The following is a 21,981-nucleotide window of genomic DNA, read 5'->3' as shown; positions in this document are numbered from 1 at the left end:
CGTGAAAGATAGTCTTCTATCAGCATCCACTACAAGTCATTACAAAAATTTGAACGAAGATCATTCTCCGGAGCAGTCAGTGCAAGCAACAACTACAACAGAATGCTTTAGACAAGTGACTGCAGTATCAGCAGTTCCCTCCTCGCACGTGCCGTCGATTTTTTCAGGCTCATGATGAATAATAACTACACACTGTGGACCTTTTCCGCTGACAGCCCCGACCGGTCTGTTTTCTCTGCACCACGTAAACAGTGAGTCATATGAAATGTGCTGTACCATCTATGGGTTGTTTTGACTGTTAGAGCTTTTATCTGATATTTGTTATGAAACTGTTGCTGAAGCATCGCAAGTGATTCAAATTTAGCGAATTCTCACATTTAGCGAATTCTAGGACAAAAGGCACACACCGGTCTATTATGCGGCATATTCTGAGGCGCCTGCTGCCTAGTGGTGCATCCTGCAACGACGCCATGGGCCACATCACGAATAGAAAATCAGAGTGTCTATTTTCTGTATGTCTTGTAGTTTACATGCAGTCAGCTTCTGAAGCCCCGGAAGCACTTACCAATAACCGTGTAACGAGGATCTGACGTGAAATGGTGGGAGAGGGGGGGGGGGGGGTGCAGGGGAGGGCAATGCGTGAGCGACATCTGGGAGTACTCGTATTATCTGCGCAGTGAACGACGAAATAGTTTTGAAATTTCACTGCAGCTGCCCCTGGCTACACTCACTACAAATTAATATCCATTACATGATCTAGTGATACTGAATTGACATGGCTATTTGTTGGAGAGGTAGGCTACTAGTGAGCTTGTGGGGGGAAAAAGGTCTGAGTCGAGCAGGAGAGTGGATCTTGAGACAGCTGCCCTCCCCTACCAGTCGCCAGGCACGCCATTGCTCAAATACATTGGGAAAAACTAATGTGACAGAGCATCAGGCGAAAAATCTAAACGTGTGTTGAGTATATTATCTAACTACCACAGTGATGTCCGCCTGCTTAGAACAGCCGGCACGGTAGCTCAGCGTGTTCAGTCAGAGAGCCGGTTGGCATCTGTAATAAAAAACTGAGTGGAAGGATCAACCACCGAACTTGAACAGGATGTCTTGCGACGTCCGCAATGACCAAACACAACGATCAATAACGAAAAAAAAAAAAAGAAGATGGGTGGTAACGTGCTTGCCTCCCATGCAAGTGGGCCCGGGTTCGATTCCCGTAAGGGTTGGAGATTTCCTCCGCTCGTGGAGTGGGTGTTGTGTTGTCCTCATCATCATTTCATCCTCACCACCGGCGCGCAAGTCGCCCAATGTGGCGTCGAATGAAATCAGACTTGCACTTGACGGCCCAACTTCCCCGGATGGGGCCTCCCGGCCAACGATGCTATACGCTCATTTCCATTTTTATCCAAACTGATATGAAGAACCTGCTTCTTGAATTGAATGAGAGACAGAAACAAGATGTTTCTGACGACTAGGCATACGTAGGACTCACAGTCTGTTTAATGTCCTTTTTTTCCGGATGTACTCAAAAATGGCTCTGAGCACTATGGGACTCAACATCTTAGGTCATAAGTCCCCTAGAACTTAGAACTACTTAAACCTAACTAACCTAAGGACATCACACACACCCATGCCCGAGGCAGGATTCGAACATGTGACCGTAGCAGTCCCGCGGTTCCGGACTGCAGCGCCAGAACCGCTAGACCACCGCGGCCGGCCCGGATGTACTCGTCGGACGAAATTTTGTGACAGGCATTTTTTCTTTTTTTCTGCTAGCATGTGAGGCATCGCGCTGGGTAGCCCGAGCGCGGAATTTCACTTCACCCAGTAAATAAATTGCTTTATTTTCCACATTTATTTGACATTTGTACTGACGTCTCGTGGTAATGATGGGAGCTACGCGTTGGTCAGCTGCAGAGGAGGCGGCATCTGACGGGGAAAGCAGTAAACAGCCGCCACAACTCAAGAGAGCGGCGAAGGTTGACCAGGATGTACTCCAACAGTCGAGAAAGTTTACATACTTGATTAATAACAAAAAATAGAGAAAAATTAAGGTGGTGATTTTGATGTTCAAGATGGTTCACACAGTCTCGCCACTTGACTACAACACACAGAAAATTCATACAACTATTTAAAACTGTCACAAAAGTCATTAATTTGGGATGTTTTTCAACTAGTGCTTCACTTTGGCTTGAATGTTAATCCCTCCAAAACCCAGGCGATCATTGTAGGCAAAACCACCCCTTCCTTCCGCCTCCTTGATTTCTATCTCACCATCTATGGCCATCCAATCGCCCTCACTCCCACCCTTAAGTACCTTGGCGTCACCCTCGACCGTCGCCTCTCCTGGACTCCCCACCTCCGGACAATCCAAGCCAAGGCACGCTCCCGACTCAGTCTCCTCCTCTCTGGCCGTACGTGGGGTCTGGACCCCTCCACCATCCTCCACACCTATAAGTCCCTCATCCGCCCTATCCTTTGTTATGCCCATCCGGCTTGGATCTCCGCTCCCCCCCCCTACCTTTTATAAATCCCTCCAAATCCTTGAACGTCATGCTCTCCGCCTCGCCTATCGCATCCGTGTCCCCTCCCCCACGCGGATCCTGTACAATCTCATCCCCTTCCCCCACATTCTCCTTTTCCTTGAAAGGATACGGATCCTGTACACCTCCCGCAAACTCGATCCTCCTCACCCGCTCGTCTCCCCGATCCTCTCCCACCCCCGCCCGCTGCCGCGCCTGTATTCGCATGTCCCACCCGGTCTCCATCTCTCCACCCTCCTTACCCTCTCCCAAGGTGGCTTCCGCCAGCTTCCCCTCCCTCATGATGTCCTCCTCCCCTCCATCTACCCCACCCCCCACTTCCGGTGTCCTTTCCTTTAGGCACCCTCCCTCCCTTCTCTTCCCTTCCCTTCTCTTCCCTTTTCCAACGTCCCCTCCCTCCACCCCTCTTCCCCCGGGCTTCCCCTCCCCCTTCCTCCCTCCCCCCTTTTCTCCCCTGCCCGTGGCATCTCTGCTCTCCCCTCTCGCTCTCCCACTCCCCTTCCTCCTCCTCCTCTCTTGGCAGGTCCCCGGACTCGCACACGCATAGTGAACATCCGCGCGCCAGAGATCATCGCCATCAGTATCTCGTGTGTGTGCTTCGTTTTGTGTTTCGTGCCGTTACGACTCCACTGTTCACAGGTGCCATCGCCGTTCTCCGTGTTTTGTGCGCCGTGTCCACAAGTGTTAGTGTTTTTATCGTCCAACGTGAACGGCTTCATGTTTATTGTTTTTTTTTTGTATCTCCATTTTTTGCCCGCCGTTTTTTGTATTGTCTGTATCACCTCTCTGTCATGTTATTGTTCCACTTAAGGCTGAAGAGCAGCGTAATGTGCTGCTGCCAGCCCGCCTGTATAGGTGCTTAAAATTACAATAAAGGAAAAAAAAATTGAATGTTAGTTGTATCATCAAAGCATTGACCCTTCATGTCAATCTCTATACCCTGTCGTTTTGTGGCAGGTGCCTATTGGTAACTGTAAGTCTCCTCAACTGTGATAATATTTTCCAGAAAATAATTGTTCAAGTTTTGCATTTTAGTCAAGTCGCATCAGGCGTCCACGCATCGTTGATTTCGTTCGGGAGTTAGTGTCTATGGGATAAACTTTTATTACACTTTTACCTTCTTCAGAATATTCTTGAGAATGTCTTGAACAATTAATTTAGAAATGATCAGTTCCTTGCTTCATTATGATTTGTTACACAAGAACACTGACACACTACGGCTGCACGTCCACTACTTAACTCTGTCTGCTCACATCTGTCTGATTGAATGCACGTCTGTTGTATACAGTTGTTAGTTCAAGCAGTCACCATAGTTACTGCACTGACGTCGCGTATACTCCCGTAAGAAAATCAGCCTCGGAACATTTTGGACGGATGCTGTATACATGAATGGTCCCGGGAACAACGTTGTATATCCCATTTTGGACAAGCTGAGCTATACACACCGTAATGTTATACATCCTCACTAGAATCGATTGGTGCAATAGTAACGTGACTACGTCGTCTGTGGGCTGTTGCACGAGCTTTCGAAAATAAGCTCCCCTAGAATAACGTTGCATATCGTAACAAGGCGGCCAACGTAAGCTGAATCAATATTTCTACTCGGGAAACAAACAAGGGAAAAAACGAGAAATCATCACAGATAAATGGTCACAGAATGTGGGAAAGAAGATCCATAATGACGTAAAACCATACACAACTGCAGAAGGTCACAGATGGTAAATCACCTTCAGATAAGGGAAATGTGAAAACTTTGTATATCACTTATGAGATTGAGTCTTTATAAGGGTACTGCAAACTGATTGCAGAGCATTTTCAGGTTAAAAACAATGCTTATACCTCTACATATTATTTACTGTAAACTTGTTAAATCTTGCGCGGTTGACATGAGTATGGAAGTAAATTTACGTCTGGAGATTGCGATGTTGCGCATGATAGCGTATAATCTAGTATTAGACAATTAGCGTAATGAGACATGTTATAATGTATCATAATGAGCCGTGGCTGGCTCGTGTTATGCTTTGCATTAAACCTTGGTTGCTATTCTGTGATTAGTCTCACGCGGTTATCGCGACTATGCTGTTATCCTCTCTCTCCGCGAGTCGCAGCAGCAGCGTGTATAGATATTCGCACCCTTGTACTATCTTTGGCCTCGCGCTTACAGTTTCCGGCTGCACCGTGTGCGGGCACTTGGTCGGTTGGCGTGGAGCAGCGAGGAAGTCTGCGTGGCACGAGTATGGCGGGGGCCGCTGGCGGGGTCCACGTGCGGCCGTAGAGTGAGGGGCTGTTCCCATTGATACGAGGTCCGTGGCACACCGATCCCGGACACGAAAGTTGAGTCTTTACTTAATCTACCAGACAGCCCCCAACTGTTCACATTGTGTCGTTTGAATTTCGTTGTGGGCTGCTGGGACATTCCCGCGAGCAACAACGTGTGTTTTCAAGTTGGCGAAATTCTAGCCGGCCTCCTGTGTAGTTTAACTTAACTTGATTATTCTGGAATTGAAGTGCACCAGCGGAATCTTCTACCTTGTGGCCGTTAACGTTCCGGTTACCTGCCCTGGCTGTTGACGTAAATTCAGGCAGTGTTTTTTTCTCGTCGTGTCGTGGCTGTCCAGCATGGCGTGTAGTTTGACAGCCGAATGTGTAATTGTGGGAACCGATATCTTCTCCGTTTTTCCATTGAACTCCCTGTTGTGTTCTGGTCGAGTGGAGCGGAAGTTATCCTGTCGCTTCGTCCGTTGACTGTCGGTTGGGTTGCCGTCGGATTGAGAATTGTTGGGCCGACTGCCTGTCTCACCTAAGCGAGCGTTAGTGTTTGAAATCCAGGCCGACCCTTGGAAACTTATGAGCGCCGTTTGATGTGCTGCCTTTTCTTATTTGTCCTTGTTTATGTATGGCTTCTAGCCGATTTTAAATTAAAGTTGTTTTGCCCTTAAGGCGTGAGACTGTTTGGGCCTTCAGCCTAATTTAGAGAAATGTTTTAACATGAGGCCTTCTGCCTTTTAAAATTCAAATTCTTGTTTTTGAGTCTTAAGTGGTTGGCCTTTAGCCGGTTTTAAATTACAATTGTTTTGCCCTTGAGGCGCGAGACTGAATGGCGCATTTAGACGGAAATTAAGTTCTAGAATTAATGTTTGGCTTGCTCTGTTTTTAATGTTTTCTTTACTCTTGTAATGTTTGTCAAATGAATAAAGTAGTATGTTCGAGTGCCACTCATTTTGGCCCCTTTCCACAAATTAAACTACCTGTCCTGTCCTGCGGGTATAGCAGGGGATCTCACATAGGGTATTGCTATGGTGGTTATTATTATTTCAGGATCGCACATGTAATCCTAAAGCCGTCTCCCGGCATCTACGCCTGTCTTGGATGAAGTTCTGTGGACGGCCACGTTAGGAGTGGCTGGTGGGAGGCTCATCGGCTCACCTGACCTGGCGACGGCCGACGTGATGCAGCCCAGCATGTACATGTTGCGCGCGGAGAGCTTGCAGAGCGCCGCCAGCCAGGGCAGCACGAGTCTGGCCACCACGTCGGTGGCCGCCGCGACAGACAGGCACGTGGCGATGTCGCCGCCCTCCAGCCCCTCCGTGTTGAGGAAGAAGGGCATCAGCGTGAAGAAGTTGGCGTCGCTCAGGAAGGAGACGGCCAGCCCCAGCGCGATGTTGACGTAGGTGGGGTCGCGCAGCAGGTCCAGCTCCAGCGCCTCGGCCGCCTTGCGCAGCCACTTCCTGGAGCGCGGCGCCGCCGGCTGGATCATGGCCTGCGTCGACGCGCGCATGTCCTCGCTTTCGTCGTCCGGTATGTCGTTCAGCAGCGATCGCTGCTGCTGGTAGAGCGCTGTCGTCGGCCTCGACAGCTGAAACGGAGCCAGTACCTCCAAGCTAACAATCAAAACATGAAAGCACGCTCTGTTGTCTACAAAAACGCCACCTCCAGTTCTTTAAAGAATCGAACTCCCATGCATAAAAGCTTCGAACGTCTGATTACCGTACAAATGAGCTAAAAAACCTTTACGATTGTAGAAGGAAAATGCTAATTATACTTCTTTTAGTACACAGAGCGATAAAATTGAAGACCCACTTTCTCGAAATCCCGTAACAGCCTCTCATTGCAACGCATAGATTGTACCGCCAGAAATTTCTACACCGGGAGAGTCTTGCGGCTGCTGTATCACCTCAGGGTTAGGCAACTACTTCGACATCCCTTGGGAGGGGTTTGCCTACATTCAGGCGATAGAATTGCTGTCGAAGTTGCTGATAGGTACATTTTCAATGCGTGAAACAATGTTGCGAGGAAGGTACCGAGGGTGTTGCCATACTGAGGGGTCTCAGATGGAACCTTTACCGTTTTATTCACGCACATCTTAATGTTGCACTCCAGCTTAAACATTATGAAAAATCATAATACCCTTTGCTCCTTTGGATCACATTCAAATTTCGTCGAATAGTTTTGACTGGTCCCTAGTGGTTGCAACCTGTACAAAAGAGCAATAATTGCGGCTACTCTGCACTCCAAATGGGTGAGATGACGTTCATTGCCGATGCAGCCTCACAGGGTTTAAACGTCCGAGGGAGTCAGCTGTCTTAAATGTTGTCTATAACATCATCGTGGTGCTCATCGCACTGCGAAATGTCGATTTTCACCGAGAAATACGAGGGTTGTGCAGAAAGTAAGTTCCGATCAGTTGCGAAATGGAAACTACAGTGAAAACCAGAAACGTTTTATTTGCAACAGTTAGGTACACCTTCCACCTACTTCTCTACATAGTCGCCGCTGCAACTTCGAGTTTTGTTGTAGTGTTGCATCAACTTTCGTCATAGGAAACAGACACCTGCGCTTTCGGCCAGTTATCTGCACTGGTCAGCAGCTCGTTGTCTGTCGAAAAATTCTGTCTTCATAATCAGCGGTACTTGCTAGAAGAGATGAGACTCAGGGGGAGCCAATTACGGACTGTATTGGGGGTGATCAAACATCTTCATTACCCCTGCAGTGTGCGGCCGAGAATTGACATGAAGAAGGAACTGCGCGGCAGTTGTGTTATGTGAGCTGCATGACACAGGTGAAATCTCTAACTAGGCCCTCATACTTGGCGGGAGACGCTATTCGCTACGCATCTTTACGTGCTCATCGTTCACTCAGAACTGAAAAGAGCGACGCGACACGATCGACGGGCGTACTAGAGACACTGTCCAACACATCTGTGCAAAGCTTTACCGGATTTTCCTGGTGGTTTCCATTTCGCGACCGATCGGAACTTACTTTCTGGACAACCCTCGTATGTGTGAATGAAAGACCCAGTGAAAGGCGTGGCTTCATTGACACCCGTTATGCCATCCCCTGAGACTTTCTCGAATCGACTCTGATCGGTGGTGTGTCTGAAAATGTTTTCCTCGGCCACCCATAGGAAAGTCGCGAGATTACCAGACTTTGCGTCGCGGTTCTGACCTCCATCGCAGAGACGTCAAAACAAAAGGTGAAATTTGGGTAAGAGGAGCAGCGACGACCTTCTAAGCGTGTGACAGGTCCACGGTTGCGTTGGGCAGAGTTGTGGTGAAATTTGGTCCCAGCGTGACGTCATTAACTCACCTTACAGTTCACGCCGGCTTCCGAGCTGCGGCTTTATTTTTTTATTTATTTCCTCGCATGTGACGACACCTTGCTGTTTGACGCGTCGCCGGCCTCAAGTGTGACGTCGCAGGGCGCCACGCTTTTGCACCATTATAGAGGTACGCTGGAGGTTACTTTGAGTCAAATTTCGAACTTTGGCCTATGCGGCGCAATGGGAGGCAATTACGGGGTTTCCATTCCGTTAATAATGACAGATAGTGCAGAAAGTCAAACTTTTATTGCCTCTGAAAACTGTACTATAGGTAACCTGCAGCTGGGATCGTGCACCGAGTACCGTGCACCATTTTAGCCCTTTAGTAGCACTGACTGTACAGGATGCCTGTCTAACAGCTTCCAGGGGAACACAAACCTTAATTTTCGGCACTACATGCAATTATTGGCCTTGTTTTAAAAATTTAAAATGCCGTCATAACCTACTCGTTAAGAGGTATAATATTACGTCAAAGGCTTAACACAATAAGACAAGTGTTGAACGTTAGAAAGTGTATGTACGTCTTTAGGCAGCGTAACTAATAGCGCGTAAATTATCCAGACTATATTTATCAAGCATTTGAGAATGAGAGCACTTGGCGACTTCCAACAAACGTAACACATAATTTCAAACCTTTTCTAAACTGTTTCATTAGTCTGTGGGTGAATAATGTGAAACTAATAACACCAACATAATTAGGGGTTTGCATTTTCAACGATGAAGGTTTTACGTGATTAACGTCAAATATTTAACAAATTAACTCATTTGTAAAGTTTTAAGTAGTTTTATGCATGGAAATCGATTTTTTTAAAGAACTGATGATGTGGAGATTACTGGTGATATTTTAGTATTATTATTATTATTTTATTTTGGCATCTGACTTGGACTCATTCAGCTGTCACCTTACATGTAAGGTTTAACACACTGAAGAGAAACGTACACATTGCATTTAATACGTTTCACACAACCATAAACACAAAATTTAACTAGAATGATATTAGAAGTTTACCCGCTCTTCCAACAAAAAGACATGTAAAATGATATATATATATATATATATATATATATATATATATATATATATATATATATATATATATATTGAAGTCTTTCAAGCAGAGCGGTGTGGTGACACACGTCAGAAAACACCAACAGACGGTGACCAGTCGTTGTAGGTGTCTTGTAGCGCTGTATCTGTTCATACAGTCCAGATAGATGTGAGTGACATCCTAATTCTTCGCCATATTCTCCACTGTGGCGAAGCTACCAGCACAACACAATGTAGTTGCTCCCTCCAACAGCCGTGGTTGAATGTGAGGCGCCTTGTGGTGTTCGTGAGTCTTCTGGAGACTCGATTTTTCTCGTGTTAAGAGGTTAGGAATCAGCACTGATTTATTTTGGCATAATTTTTGCCTTTGTGTTTGAAGGTCTCTTGCCATTCTGTGTTCAACTTCTCTCTCATTGCTGATTTAGTAACATTTAAAAATGTGTAGCTATTGATACCACGTGTCCCCTCGCTTCTTCATTGACGGCTGTTTTGATTAGTTTGTCTATTATTTCATTGTCAGGTATGTTGCAGTTCGCTTTTACCCAGCACATGATAACTTCTTAATTTCTATTTTTGATCTGTAACATCATATTCATGATGTCATATGCTATTGGATAGTTGGATCTTCCGCTATGCTGATGTCTTAATAGTTGAAACACTAATCTGGAATCAGAAAGGATAAAGAACTCAGAACTCAAGTGCTTCACGGGATATTAAAGGGCTCGAAGAATAGTCAAAAACTCTACTGTCATACTCTTGGTTTCCTTAGGGAGCTCGAATTTCATTCCAGGAAGCCAGCTGCTATGCCAGTACTGGTGATGTTGTAATGAAAAATTTACCAATACGTTCATACCTGCCTGAGAAACATTGTTGTCAGTGTATGAGTGCATGAGTCAATGTACGACTACAAGACCTCTGCGACGATACGACTGAAAAAAATCTTTTCTAGGTTTCAGGTACACAAAATAGTTAAACATGCTCCAGTGCTCCTAGACCATCGTCAGACTGTCATTGACCGCCATGTACTTTTGTTTACAGGGTGCGCACAAAATCAGTTGATCCATAATTGTGCAGACGGCGCGGAAGAGAAGAAAAAATGGTGTTAATGTGGCCTCCTTTGTGAACGATACATGTAAGTTAGGGAAGGTGTAGTTCGACAGCTGAAGCCTATACACAAATGTAAGAGGTGTGTAAGAAAAATAATGAGACTACCAACAAAGCGAGGGATCTAGCAATGCTGCGTTGTTCCACATATGTAGACGGTGTATTCATTCATTCCGTATGTTCGGTCCGAGTTTCAGCTAGGTAAGGCTATCTCGTGATTTTTGAGAGCACCGTCAGTGAAGTTGTATTTCGTTGTGTGGTACGAAAACGGAAAAGCGGAATTTAGAAGAACGTTATGCCGTCAAGTTTTGTGTTAAACATGTGGAATCGGCGATTGTGACCATTGAAAAGTTGAAACAAGCCTGCAGAGAACATTCCTTAACAAGAACACAAGTTTTTCGCTGGCACAAATCATTGTTGGAAGGCAGAGAACACGTTGAACCTGAACCTCACTGAGGGAGACCATCGGCTTCAAAATCCAGCGAAAATGTCGGACGTCTCGAAGATAAGACCGACGTTTAACAATAATAATGGTGGGAGATCTGTCAATCTTAAACAGTTTCACCGTACATCAAATTTTGGGCGAAGATTTGTACATGTAAAAGCTTTGAGACAAAATAAATCAAAAAACTTAACTGAGCTAAAAGACAGTCGAAGAAATATGTGTGCTGACCTTCTTGAGAGGTTTGCTAATGACCACGAATGTTTCAGTCGTGTGATCACAGGCAATGAATCCTGGAATTTTGATATGATCCTGTGACAAGGCAGCAAAGTGAGGAGTGGCACATTGAGACATCTCTTCGACCGAAAAAAAGTACGAATGAGCAAATCAAAGATCAAAAGAACGCTGATTTGCTTTTTTGACAGTGGTGGTACCTTGCATAAAGAATTTGTTCCTCCAGGGCAAACTGCCAACCAGGTTGAGGCTCAGGAAAATGATGAATCGAGTGAGACCGGACGTTGCAGATATGTGGATGCTGCATTATGACAACGCCCCATGTCACACGACCACTTCCATCACGGAATGTTTGAGCCCAAAAGGCATTCCTGTTGTTCCAAAGTCGCCCCCCCCCCCCCCATTTCATCTGATCTGAGTCCTTGTGACTCTTTTCTTTTCTCGAAATTGGAAAAAATATCTAAAAAGAACATCATAACATAATTTTGCGACTCTGGAGAAAATTCAAAAGAATGTGACTGGTTTGTTAAAGACGCCACCAATTGAAGCCTTTCAGCGCTGCTACCAAGACTGGGAATAATGACTCCGCCTATGTATAGATGCCGAAGGAAACTGCTTTGAAGGGAACAACATTGTTGACTGAAAGAAAAAAAATGTAAACTGAAAATTAGACTAATTAATTTTCTTGTACAATTGCATTTTGCATAACTTGTAACGTTCAGTTAACGAATAAGGCGAATAATTCGACAAACTGAGACGTTCAAAGACCACAGTTTCTTAAAATAAAAAAAAAACAGCCATACAAGCAAAGGCTGAACCAAAGCAAAACAAGATCGACCACATCAGTACCAGAAGGAAATTTTACAAAACAAGAAAAGGGATAAAAATGTAGCATAGTGAACAGCCTCGCTTACTACGATATTGACAGGGTAAAATAAATAACATGTGTTACGTGGAAATTATGTATTAGTCCTATGATAACATGTTCAGCGGCATAACAATAAACTTTCCCTTTCCTTCTTGCACGTAGCAGTGAAGTCTTGGGAAGTACTTGCTGCTATGTTTTCCTCACCCGTTGTTTTCTTTATTGAGCGACTGGGAAAGCTAGTGGCTCCTACAAAACTTTCAAGCGCAGTTTTTAATGATATTGTTGTACCTTCATTTACCTCTCCCAGCAAAACGTTAATGGTATTTCATTTAATTACATGTTCCAGATAATGAAGAACTTTCCCTGCCCCTGTGGTGCCCAGAGACTTTGGTTCCATGTTATGTAATATAAAGAGATAGCAGTGAGAATGCTTGCACTGTGCAGGTCAACAAGCCGTTGACAGCTTAGAGGGCCACCTCTTCGGAACAGCAGGATGGACTCGTCCGGCACTCACGATTAGAAGACGTTTCTGCTCCAGTGCCTTGTTATTTTGAGTGATTCTACTTTTAATTTTACATTTAGATAGAGCTATTCCGATAGTTAACCAATCAGAATCAGGACTTCCTCAGTCAAGTTCGAGGCGAGCTGGTAGTAAGAATCTTTGGGAGTGGGTTTTAATTCGGAGTTTGCATTAAAACTGGGAGAAAACTCCCAAAAATTGGGGCTAAAACTGGACAATGGTAACTATTTTTAATTTAGTTATGGGACAATACGTCACATTACGTTCATTGAAGGTGGACAGGGAGGAGTGGAAAGGGAACGAACTCAAAATTTCAGCCGGTCGGGGACTTAATGCAGTGTCAGCGGCGCCGAGCGAAAATGTATGCCAGACCGGTATTTAAAACCAGATACCTCCCGCTTACTAGGCAGTTGTGGTGACTTCTACACCATCCGGACACAGCACTTATCTCAACTGTGTGGACTATTTCAGTACCAGCCTCGACCGACCCACATACCCACCTAACGTCACCTATCTACAATCCCCGTTGGTGTCTTCCATGTTCGGTACTTCGAGATTAGCGCAGGAGCTTGAACGCGATTGTGCATTCGCATTAAAGGTGGTGGCGACTCAATTATATGAATGGCGACTCAATTATATGAATGCGTGGTGTCTTCTTGCGCACCTCGGACAGGTGAAGCTAGGTGGTAATATGAGTCGACCGAGGGGTCGATGAACACCGTGTCCGGGAGGTGCAGTAGTTGACGCAAATGCCCAGTAAGCAGGAGATACCGGCTCTGAATCTCGGTCTGACACACATTTTCGCTCGGCGCCGCTGACCTCGCATTTTCCTTGTTTATGAGTATACAGAGCAAACTCTATGCCTCGCTCGAAATGTGTAGTGTACCTAAGTCGTGATAGATCTTAAGCGATGGCGACGAAATGCCGAGTAAGGCAATCGTCTTGTGTAAGGTAAGCGTGTTGATCATGTAAAGAAACAGGAGCACCAAAGAGAATTATGTCCGTTTGACCTCAGACTGTGATAGATTTTTAGAAAAGTGAGGGATTATGAAACGTGTATGTGAAGTTTAAGTGGTCTGTAAATTTGTGTCAGTCTGTAGCGTCTCGTGTGAGATTCATCTTCTGCTCGTTTGCAAACAGAATTTTGGCGTTATTAGCCTAATGAGTTGATGATATTGTCGAGCGAAGAATTTGTTTTCATATAGATTCTGATGGGTTTCCTCTCAGTGGCTAGGTAGATCAATGGTTACCCTAAGAGTTGCCTAATATGTGTGCTGAGGGTATAGCGGGGTGAGGCCGTTATTACTCTGAGAACTTAGTTCTGAAGAGTTTTTTAAACTTTTTCTCGGGGCCACAGAGCACACTTACGAAACATATCAGGTGGCCGACACTATGTTGCCGTACCAAATTATCATTTCTGCGTTGTGTGATCGCAGTCACTCCTGAAGAGAGGGTACAGTTGATAACGTAGGCCACAACCGTTATTGACAGCACTGGTTGTGGGTGAGCAGCAAGTGAACCTCTTGTTTGTAGTAAGATCAAGTTATTTGACTGTCACACCAAGTCAATTCAGCACCAGCAAATGTGAGTTGCTGGTTGGGGGCCTTGAGCTTGATGGTGAACGGAACTGAGTCTTGTTAGGATTGATTTTCACCTTCTAGACACTGCGTCGTAGGGTGATTTGTCCAGATGTCTCTGGAATTACCTAGCAAATGAAGTTTAGGTTGTGGCAGTTCTTGAATAGCGCATTGACGTCAGCGTACAGGAAATTTTCTACAACCGCCTGCTTCGGCATGTTGTTGGTGCAGAGAGATTACAGTATGGGTCCCAAAATCAAACTCAGAGGCAATTCAGCCAGTACCGGTTTCATGCTAATGCAATGTTATCCGTTCCTGCCGCAGGATCTCTACTCCCTCAGGAACCAATCAGTAGTGTTGACAATGTCCTGAACAGCCTATGGAGTCTAATTTGTATATTAAACTATCATACAAGGTAAGGTCTAAAGTCTAATCGCTTTTTCGTTGCTTCTCTCGTGCTTGTACAGGGTGGTCCATTGATTGTGACCGGGCCAAATATCTCACGAAATAAGCATCAAACGAAAAACCTACAAAGAACGAAACTCGTCTAGCTTGAAGGGGGAAACCAGATGGTGCTATGGTTGGCCCGCTAGATGGCACTGCCATAGGTCAAACGGATATCAACTGCGTTTTTTTAAAAATAGGAACCCCCATTTTTATTACATATTCGTGTAGTACGTAAAGAAATATGAATGTTTTAGTTGGACCACTTTTTTCGCTTTGTGATAGATGGCGCTGTATTAGTCACAAACGTATAAGTACGTGATATCACGTAACATTCCGCCAGTGCGGACGGTATTTGCTTCGTGATACATTACCCGTGTTAAAATGGACCGTTTACCAATTGCGGAAAAGGTCGATATCGTGTTGATGCGTGGCTATTGTGATCAAAATGTCCAACGGGCGTGTGCTATGTATGCTGCTCGGTATCCTGCACGACATCATTCAAGTGTCTGGACCGTTCGCCGGATAGTTACGTTATTTAAGGATACAGGAAGTGTTCAGACACATGTGAAACGTCAACGGTAAAGTAAACCGGCATAATATGCACTGTTGGGCAACGGAAAATCCACGATGGCTGCGACAAGTGGAACATCAGCGACCTTCGCAGGTTAATGTATGGTGCGGCATTATGGGAGGAAGGATAATTGGCCCCCATTTTATCGATAGCAATCTAAATGGTGCAATGTATATTGATTTTCTACGTAATGTTCTACCGATGTTACTACAAGATGTTTCACTGCATGACAGAATAGTGATGTACTTTCAACATGATGGATGTCCGGCACATAGCTCGCGTGCGGTTGAAGCGGTATTGAACAGCATATTTCATGACAGGTGGATTGGTCGTCGAAGCACCATACCATGGGCCGCACGTTCACCGGATCTGACGTCACCGGATTTCTGTCTGTGGGGAAAGTTGAAGGATATTTGCTATCGTGATCCACCGACAACGCCTGACAACATGTGTCGGCGCATTGTCAATGCATGTGCGAATATTACGGAAGGCGGACTACTCGCTGTTGAGAGGAATGTCGTTACACGTATTGCCAAATGCATTGAGGTTGACAGACATCATTTTGAGCATTTATTGCATTAATGTTGTATTTACAGGTAATGACGCTGTAACAGCATGCGTTCTCAGAAATGATAAGTTCACAAAGGTACATTTATCACATTGGAACAACCGAAATAAAATTATCCCATGATTTTTGTCGCGTCACTGTATAAGAACTAGAGCAGCAACTACATGGCGGCAGGTACACTTTGCGTGTCGAGCAAGCTACGTACGTTACTCAGAACAACCATCTATTAATACACAGTCACACACACTAGGCTTCAAAATTTTAAAAATCTTTATCCACTGCCGCTTAGGTCGCTAAAATAACTGCTACTTCGCTGATCAGAATTACTTTATTGGTGGCTTTTGGACATTGCCCATCACCAGAACATGAAAGATAAAAACAAAATCTTTATACAGAGTAATGGAGTCATGTGTATCAGCCATCACGAAATGAACTTAACCGAAGTTAAGTTCTAATGGGGTGGTGTCAGTCGATTGTAACGTTCTTGATGATGTGCAAGTCGGTTATGGAAACGGAAATTTTGATGGCACTACGTAATAATAACTTTAGGTAATAAAATGAAGTTACTAAATATGCTACTGTGACATGTTATGAGAATCGCTCACAAAAAACTGATACGATTTTTCAGAAAGATAATATTAAAATTGGCTATCAAACTGTCAACACATTGGGTTTAAAATAAGGCACAATATTGAGGAAGGGAAGAACTATTTGTAAAATATGGTTTACGGAGGATAATTTGCTACAGTGTGGGGGCATAAGAGGCTTCTTATTTGAGAAGAGGTTTTAGGGGCATACATACTGTAATGATGTCGTTGTTAATGTGACAATAGTATGGAGACTCTGCACTTAGCCCTCAAAACAGTAGGACTTCTCTATGTTTCCAGAATGAGATTTTCACTCTGCAGCGGAGTGTGCGCTGATATGAAACTTCCTGGCAGAATAAAACTGTGTGCCAGGCCGAGACTCGAACTCGGGACCTTTGCCTTTCGCGGGCAAGTGCTCTACCAACTGAGCTACCCAAGCACGACTCACTCTCCGTCCTCACAGCTTTACTTCTGCGAGTACTTCGTCTCCTGTCTTCCGAACTTCACAGAAGCTCTTCTGCAAACCTTGCAGAACAAGCACTCCTGAAAGAAAGGATATTGCGGAGATATGGCGTAGGCACAGCCTGGGGGATGTTTCCAGAATGAGATTTTCACTCTGCAGCGGAGTGTTCGAGTCTCGGTCCGGCACACAGTTTTAATATGCCAGGAAGTTTCATATCAGCGCACACTCCGCTGCAGAGTGAAAATCTCATTCTGGAAACATCCCCCAGGCTGTGGCTAAGCCATGTCTCCGGAATATCCTTTCTTTCAGGAGTACTTATTCTGCAAGGTTCGCAGAAGAGCTTCTGTAAAGTCTGGAAGGTAGGAGACGAGGTTCTGGCAGAAGTAAAGCTGTGAGTACGGGGCGTGAGTCGTGCTTGGGTAGCTCAGTTGGTGGAGCACTTGCCCGCGAATGGCAAAGGTCCCGATTTGGAGTCTCGGTCCGGTACACAGTTTTAATCTGGCAGGAAGTTTCCTTCTCTATGTTGTTGAGAAGTTTGTGATATTTATAGGAACTATCACACAATTATTATATTTATAGGAATCATTATACAACTAGCTGTTATATGTAACTGTGCTCGCATGTCAGTAGTTTTGTTGTGATGAGTGATGGCGATTAAGTAAGCTACTGAATGTGCAATAACATCAGCTGCCCTTACTTATCTGCGTGTTCGGATAAGCGCAGCTAATGATGTGCACTCCAGCCTTCCACGCTGTGGCAACACAAGAGGCGTCGGCACGCGGAGTGTTAGTGCCATGCAATGCGTAGAGGGGATAGGCGAGAGTGCGCATCTGTGCATCTTGCTACTGACGTAACTATACGTGAGACAATGTGTACATTGTGCAACAAATACTGTGGTAGTATGTTTTAAACACATTGGATATTGTAGAAGCATTGTATTCATTATCTTGAATCGTATCGTGTACTACGTTTCAAGCAAGACAAGCATTTTCACAGATGTTGTAAAGTTAAAAAATGTCAAGAGTAAGAATAAATGTGTTTCCCTAATTCGTGTAATATTCTTCGGATCAGTGTTTATGATGTCATGTATCTTGAACAATGTCTCACTTAATTTTGTATGTGAACACTGTCTGCAAAAGTGTCAGAAATACAGTTAGTAGAAATTAAAATATCAGGCTTTTTTACTGTACGAACAGTGAAAATTTAGGGAGCGATAACTTTCTTCCCTTTATCATTTTGGGGTGGTGTCAGTGAGGAAAAGTTTCATAAAGGTTTGCAGTTACTTATTGGAAGTCACTAAGTGCTCTACTTCTCAAATTCTGGATGAGTAAAATCTGGGTATTCGTGCGCCATGGCCTACACTTTTTTAATCCCCAGCCCCACCGCTTCTATACGTAGATGATTGTTACCCCAGAGAGTTTCTTGCCCGACAGTAAGAGGTACGTGTACCAAGTTCAGCTGAAATCGATCCGTTAGTTTCCGTGGAGTTGTGGAACATTTAGATACATACGAGTGTATACATTTTTGTAATACGCAAGCATATAATTTTTACCTAACCCTGTTTCGATGAAATGAAGCCTATACGGTGCCCCGAACTGGGCTCAAGTTACCTTCGAAAACGCCGTGAAATTTCTTCTAGTAGTTTTGGAGATTATCGTATTGAACGATGAACAGACAGGCACGACAGTTTTAGAATTCATTATTAGTATACACAATTTTTTGTGTGTTGCATACAGAACAACTGACGAAAGTTGAAGGAAACGTGTGGCTAAGGAAGCAGCTCACCCTGCGGCGGGAGCGCCGCTGCATGATCTGGACGATCTGCTGGTCGCTGGAGGCGGCGTCGGCGCCGGTGAGGGCGTTGTCGAAGGCGACGACGCCGCTCGCGAAGTTGGTCAGCGACACGGACGGCGGCCGCCGCGGCGCGCCCGACGCGCGGCGCAGCTCCGGCTCCGCCCCGCTGCAAAAGCGACACGCCGTCTGTGCTCAAGTGCTGGTGTTTTTAAAACGGACTAAAACGTATTAAATTATCTCTCCTAGCCCCCTACAGATTCCTAATGCCGTAAAGATATAGACTAGAAAATTTATGCTTGTCAGGTTTTGATAGCTATGACAATACTTCTAAGATTGGAAACCATAACCATGGAGCGCATGCTTCATGTAACAATAAGGAGTGTGGAGAGTAACTGTCGTTTAGAAAACTTGTACAACATTTCATAACATTTGAACTGCATTCAAATTTTTAGCGACTTAGGTGAACTGTTGTTGCATCTATTACATATTGTATGCGTCCCACCTTTTTCATTTTAAATTTTACATCCATTGTCAGAGCTATTAAAATTCACAAGCACAAATTTTCAGGATTATCTGTATGGCGTTAGGAATATATATCTGGCTACAAGAAAATATTCAATTCATTTGAGTCCACTTTAAAGACCTGTTATATTAAAAACTTTTTATTTAAATAATGATTTTTAATTTAAATTTCTTGAAGCTCTGTCTATCTGTTCCCACCGATTACCACCCAAAGTCGATAATTCTTCCAGAATGAGATTTTCACTATGCAGCGGAGTGTGCGCAGATATGAAACTTCCCGGCAGATTAAAACTGTGTGCCGGACCGAGACCCGAACTCGGGACGTTTGCCTTTCGCGGGCAAGTGCTCTACCAGTTCGGGTCTCGGTCCGGCAGAAGTAAAGCTGTGAGGCCGGGGTGTGAGTCGTGCTTGGGTAGCTCAGTTGGTAGAGCACTTGCCCGCGAAAGGCACAGGTCCCGAGTTCGGGTCTCGGTCCGGCATACAGTTTTAATCTGCCAGGAAGTTTCGATAATTCTTTTTCGGTAAACGCTGAGGTTTAAATGGGTTCAAATGGCTCTGAGCACTATGCGACTTAACTTCTGAGGTCATCAGTCGCCTAGAACTTAGAACTAATTAAACCTAACTAACCTAAGGACTGTAGTTGGTGACTTGATCAGTTGCATTTTAAGCTTATATTGCCACTTGTGGAAAGTATTTCTAGAGAAAGATATTTGTCATAATATGAATAATCCTTGCTGGCTGGTAAAAGCGGTTCGATGTGGCGGGAAATCAAACCGAGTCGCCTCTCACCTTCCGAAGTGTGGCATACAGATACACTTAAGATAATACCTTCAAATTACTTAGCTGAATTACATTGTAACGTCTTTTACCTATGTTCAAATAAGCTGGAAGCTTATGTTAACTGGCTTAGACAATACTAATAATTTTGCAGCACTGGGTTTCCCCCGATTGGTACTAGTTTTGAGGGCGTCCAGAGGCATACTGGAGAGAGTTTTGTACAACTGTCTTGGGTAAACCCCGATATTTTTTCGTGTTTCGGGAAATTTGACTGAAATAAACAGATTGTAATAAACCTTAGTTACATCGATTAATTAGGACCGGCCCGTTGGTAGTTTCTTCGCTTTTGTCTATTAAAAACGCAGAGACAAGCACGATTAGAGGGTCTCCTATACACTCACACACACACACACACACACACACACACACACACACACACACATGGTGTTCCAAAATGATCTTTATAACTTTGATCACGTATGTTTCAGAAATGAGAGTAGGTAGAAAGGTGGGGTTTGCGGCATAATGCTCACACACGCGTAAACCTGTTTTTTTATACATATCTTTTATTTTTGCATGTTAGCTATTGTCTGACCCCCCTCCCCCCTCCTCCCGCAATTAGCAAAGTTTTTGGAACGGTTGGAATAAACTAGATCTGACACCCAGGTCATGCGGAAAACCATTACTTTTTTTTTCCTTTTGGCGGGAACTGTAGGAACTGTGAGCTCGCATCAGAGCAGCAACGAGGACAAGCTAGGCCGGATATGGTACGGGAACATCCCTTAGACATCCTGTGTGCCCCCCCGCCCCCAACCCCACCCCACCCCTCCCACCAACCCCTTCCACCAACCCCCTTAGTTTTTCATGACAGTCACAGTTTTTCTAGCTCTGTCCCGAATTTTTTCAAAAGTAATTCGGTACATCTACTTCTTCTGGATTTAACAGTTTTGATATGATTTATCCCAAATTAGATATTCATTTCACCTCTATCAGTTTGGTGGTACTGAAAGGGTATTTTCCCATGCAACTAATGTATGGAACGGTGACAAAACACAGTTTGTTGTAGAAACTACGAAAACCATGTTAGTGACTATGACTTATGATGAAACTTGAGTTGAATGTTTTCATACTGGGAATACGAACATGCTGAAGAAAATTTACAGCACTGAAAGAACAGTACGTCTGCTCGCACTCTTTCATGTTAGGAGGTACTAATAAAATATAAATTAATGTACCTTTGTGACAAATTAAAGTAATCATTTACATTTATTACATTTAATTAAGAGTTTTTTGGAATATCAAATAATTGTAAAGTGTCCCAAATTCTGATCTAAAAAACATCGTCACCTTAACACGCCGAACAGAGTGGCTACAAGAATCTTACATGTGTATGAACATTACGGCGCACACCGCACGTTTCTAGTTTTTCCTGTTTCTTTAGTAAATATGATCAAAGTCGTAAAGATAATTTTCGAACACCCTGTATTGTTCATAATTCCTTATTGAGACAATTAGAAGCCGCCGACAATCGGCGATAGCATACACCGCGACGCCGTCCTACCCGCTAGACAAATAATTTTTTTTTTTTAAATGACATTTGCCATCAACTCATTGAGCTGTATTAAAAACTGACATAATTTATGTTCATATTTCTTGCTACAAATAAGTACTACGTTTGATCATGGACGTCTCTGTAATGCAATTTTACAAATCCTTGTTACTCTCGCGTGTAATTTGTATCTGTTGATCGATAGGAGGCGCGTCAGCGCTGAAACGCAGGCGAGGAAACATTGCCCCTCTCACGACCAGCTCGCGCCGGCACTTATCTTCTACAGACAGTGTATGTCAGGGAAAATAATCCGATTTGACCCAGATGTCTGAGGTTTTCAAAGTTTTTGCCTGAGGTCAGCAATTTAAGTGATGGCAGGACTATCCCAGCGACACGTGACCTTAATTAGATACATGTTAAAGGCACCTGGAACAACTTAATCCACAACAGTATATGAATCAGTTTTAAATTATGAAAAGAAAAAAATACTCCATTTAGTACATAGTTAAAATAACATGTATAATGCTTATTTTAACTCTGACATACCCCCTGAGATATACATGTCTTCACTAACCATGGGGGTAGGGCTGCCCTCTGGCGGTACACTGTAGCACTGCTTTAGTTCAACTAATGAAAGTACTGCAGGCTGGTTTCACTCCGAAGAGTCAACGGACAGCTCAGTCAACTAAAACCCTGAAGAGTGGTTTCAGCTGAAAGAATGAATTCATGGTTCAACCTACAGAAAAAGAACTGACTATTTTCACTTGAAAA

The 21,981-nt window shown here is 44.3% G+C and overlaps 1 protein-coding gene and 1 non-coding gene across 2 annotated transcripts in view; both read right to left on the bottom strand.

Moving 5' to 3' along the window:
• The window catches only part of LOC126175523 (uncharacterized), a 337,116-nt gene that overhangs the window by 34,864 nt on the left and 280,271 nt on the right, over nucleotides 1-21,981 (bottom strand). The window contains exons 8-9 of the mRNA XM_049922350.1: nucleotides 18,354-18,528; nucleotides 5,967-6,396 (exon numbers count right to left, since the gene is read on the bottom strand). Coding sequence (XP_049778307.1) covers nucleotides 5,967-6,396; nucleotides 18,354-18,528 — 605 coding nt within the window. The remainder of the gene's footprint in view (nucleotides 1-5,966; nucleotides 6,397-18,353; nucleotides 18,529-21,981) is intronic.
• Trnas-cga (transfer RNA serine (anticodon CGA)) lies at nucleotides 16,471-16,545 on the bottom strand. Its single transcript has one exon. It is a non-coding gene; the product is annotated as a tRNA-Ser (tRNA).

The sequence above is a fragment of the Schistocerca cancellata genome, chromosome 3 (assembly GCF_023864275.1).
Source record: "Schistocerca cancellata isolate TAMUIC-IGC-003103 chromosome 3, iqSchCanc2.1, whole genome shotgun sequence".
NCBI lineage: Eukaryota > Metazoa > Arthropoda > Insecta > Orthoptera > Acrididae > Schistocerca > Schistocerca cancellata.
The sequence above is the reverse complement of the archived record's forward strand: the minus strand, read 5'-3'. Positions and strand labels throughout refer to the sequence as shown.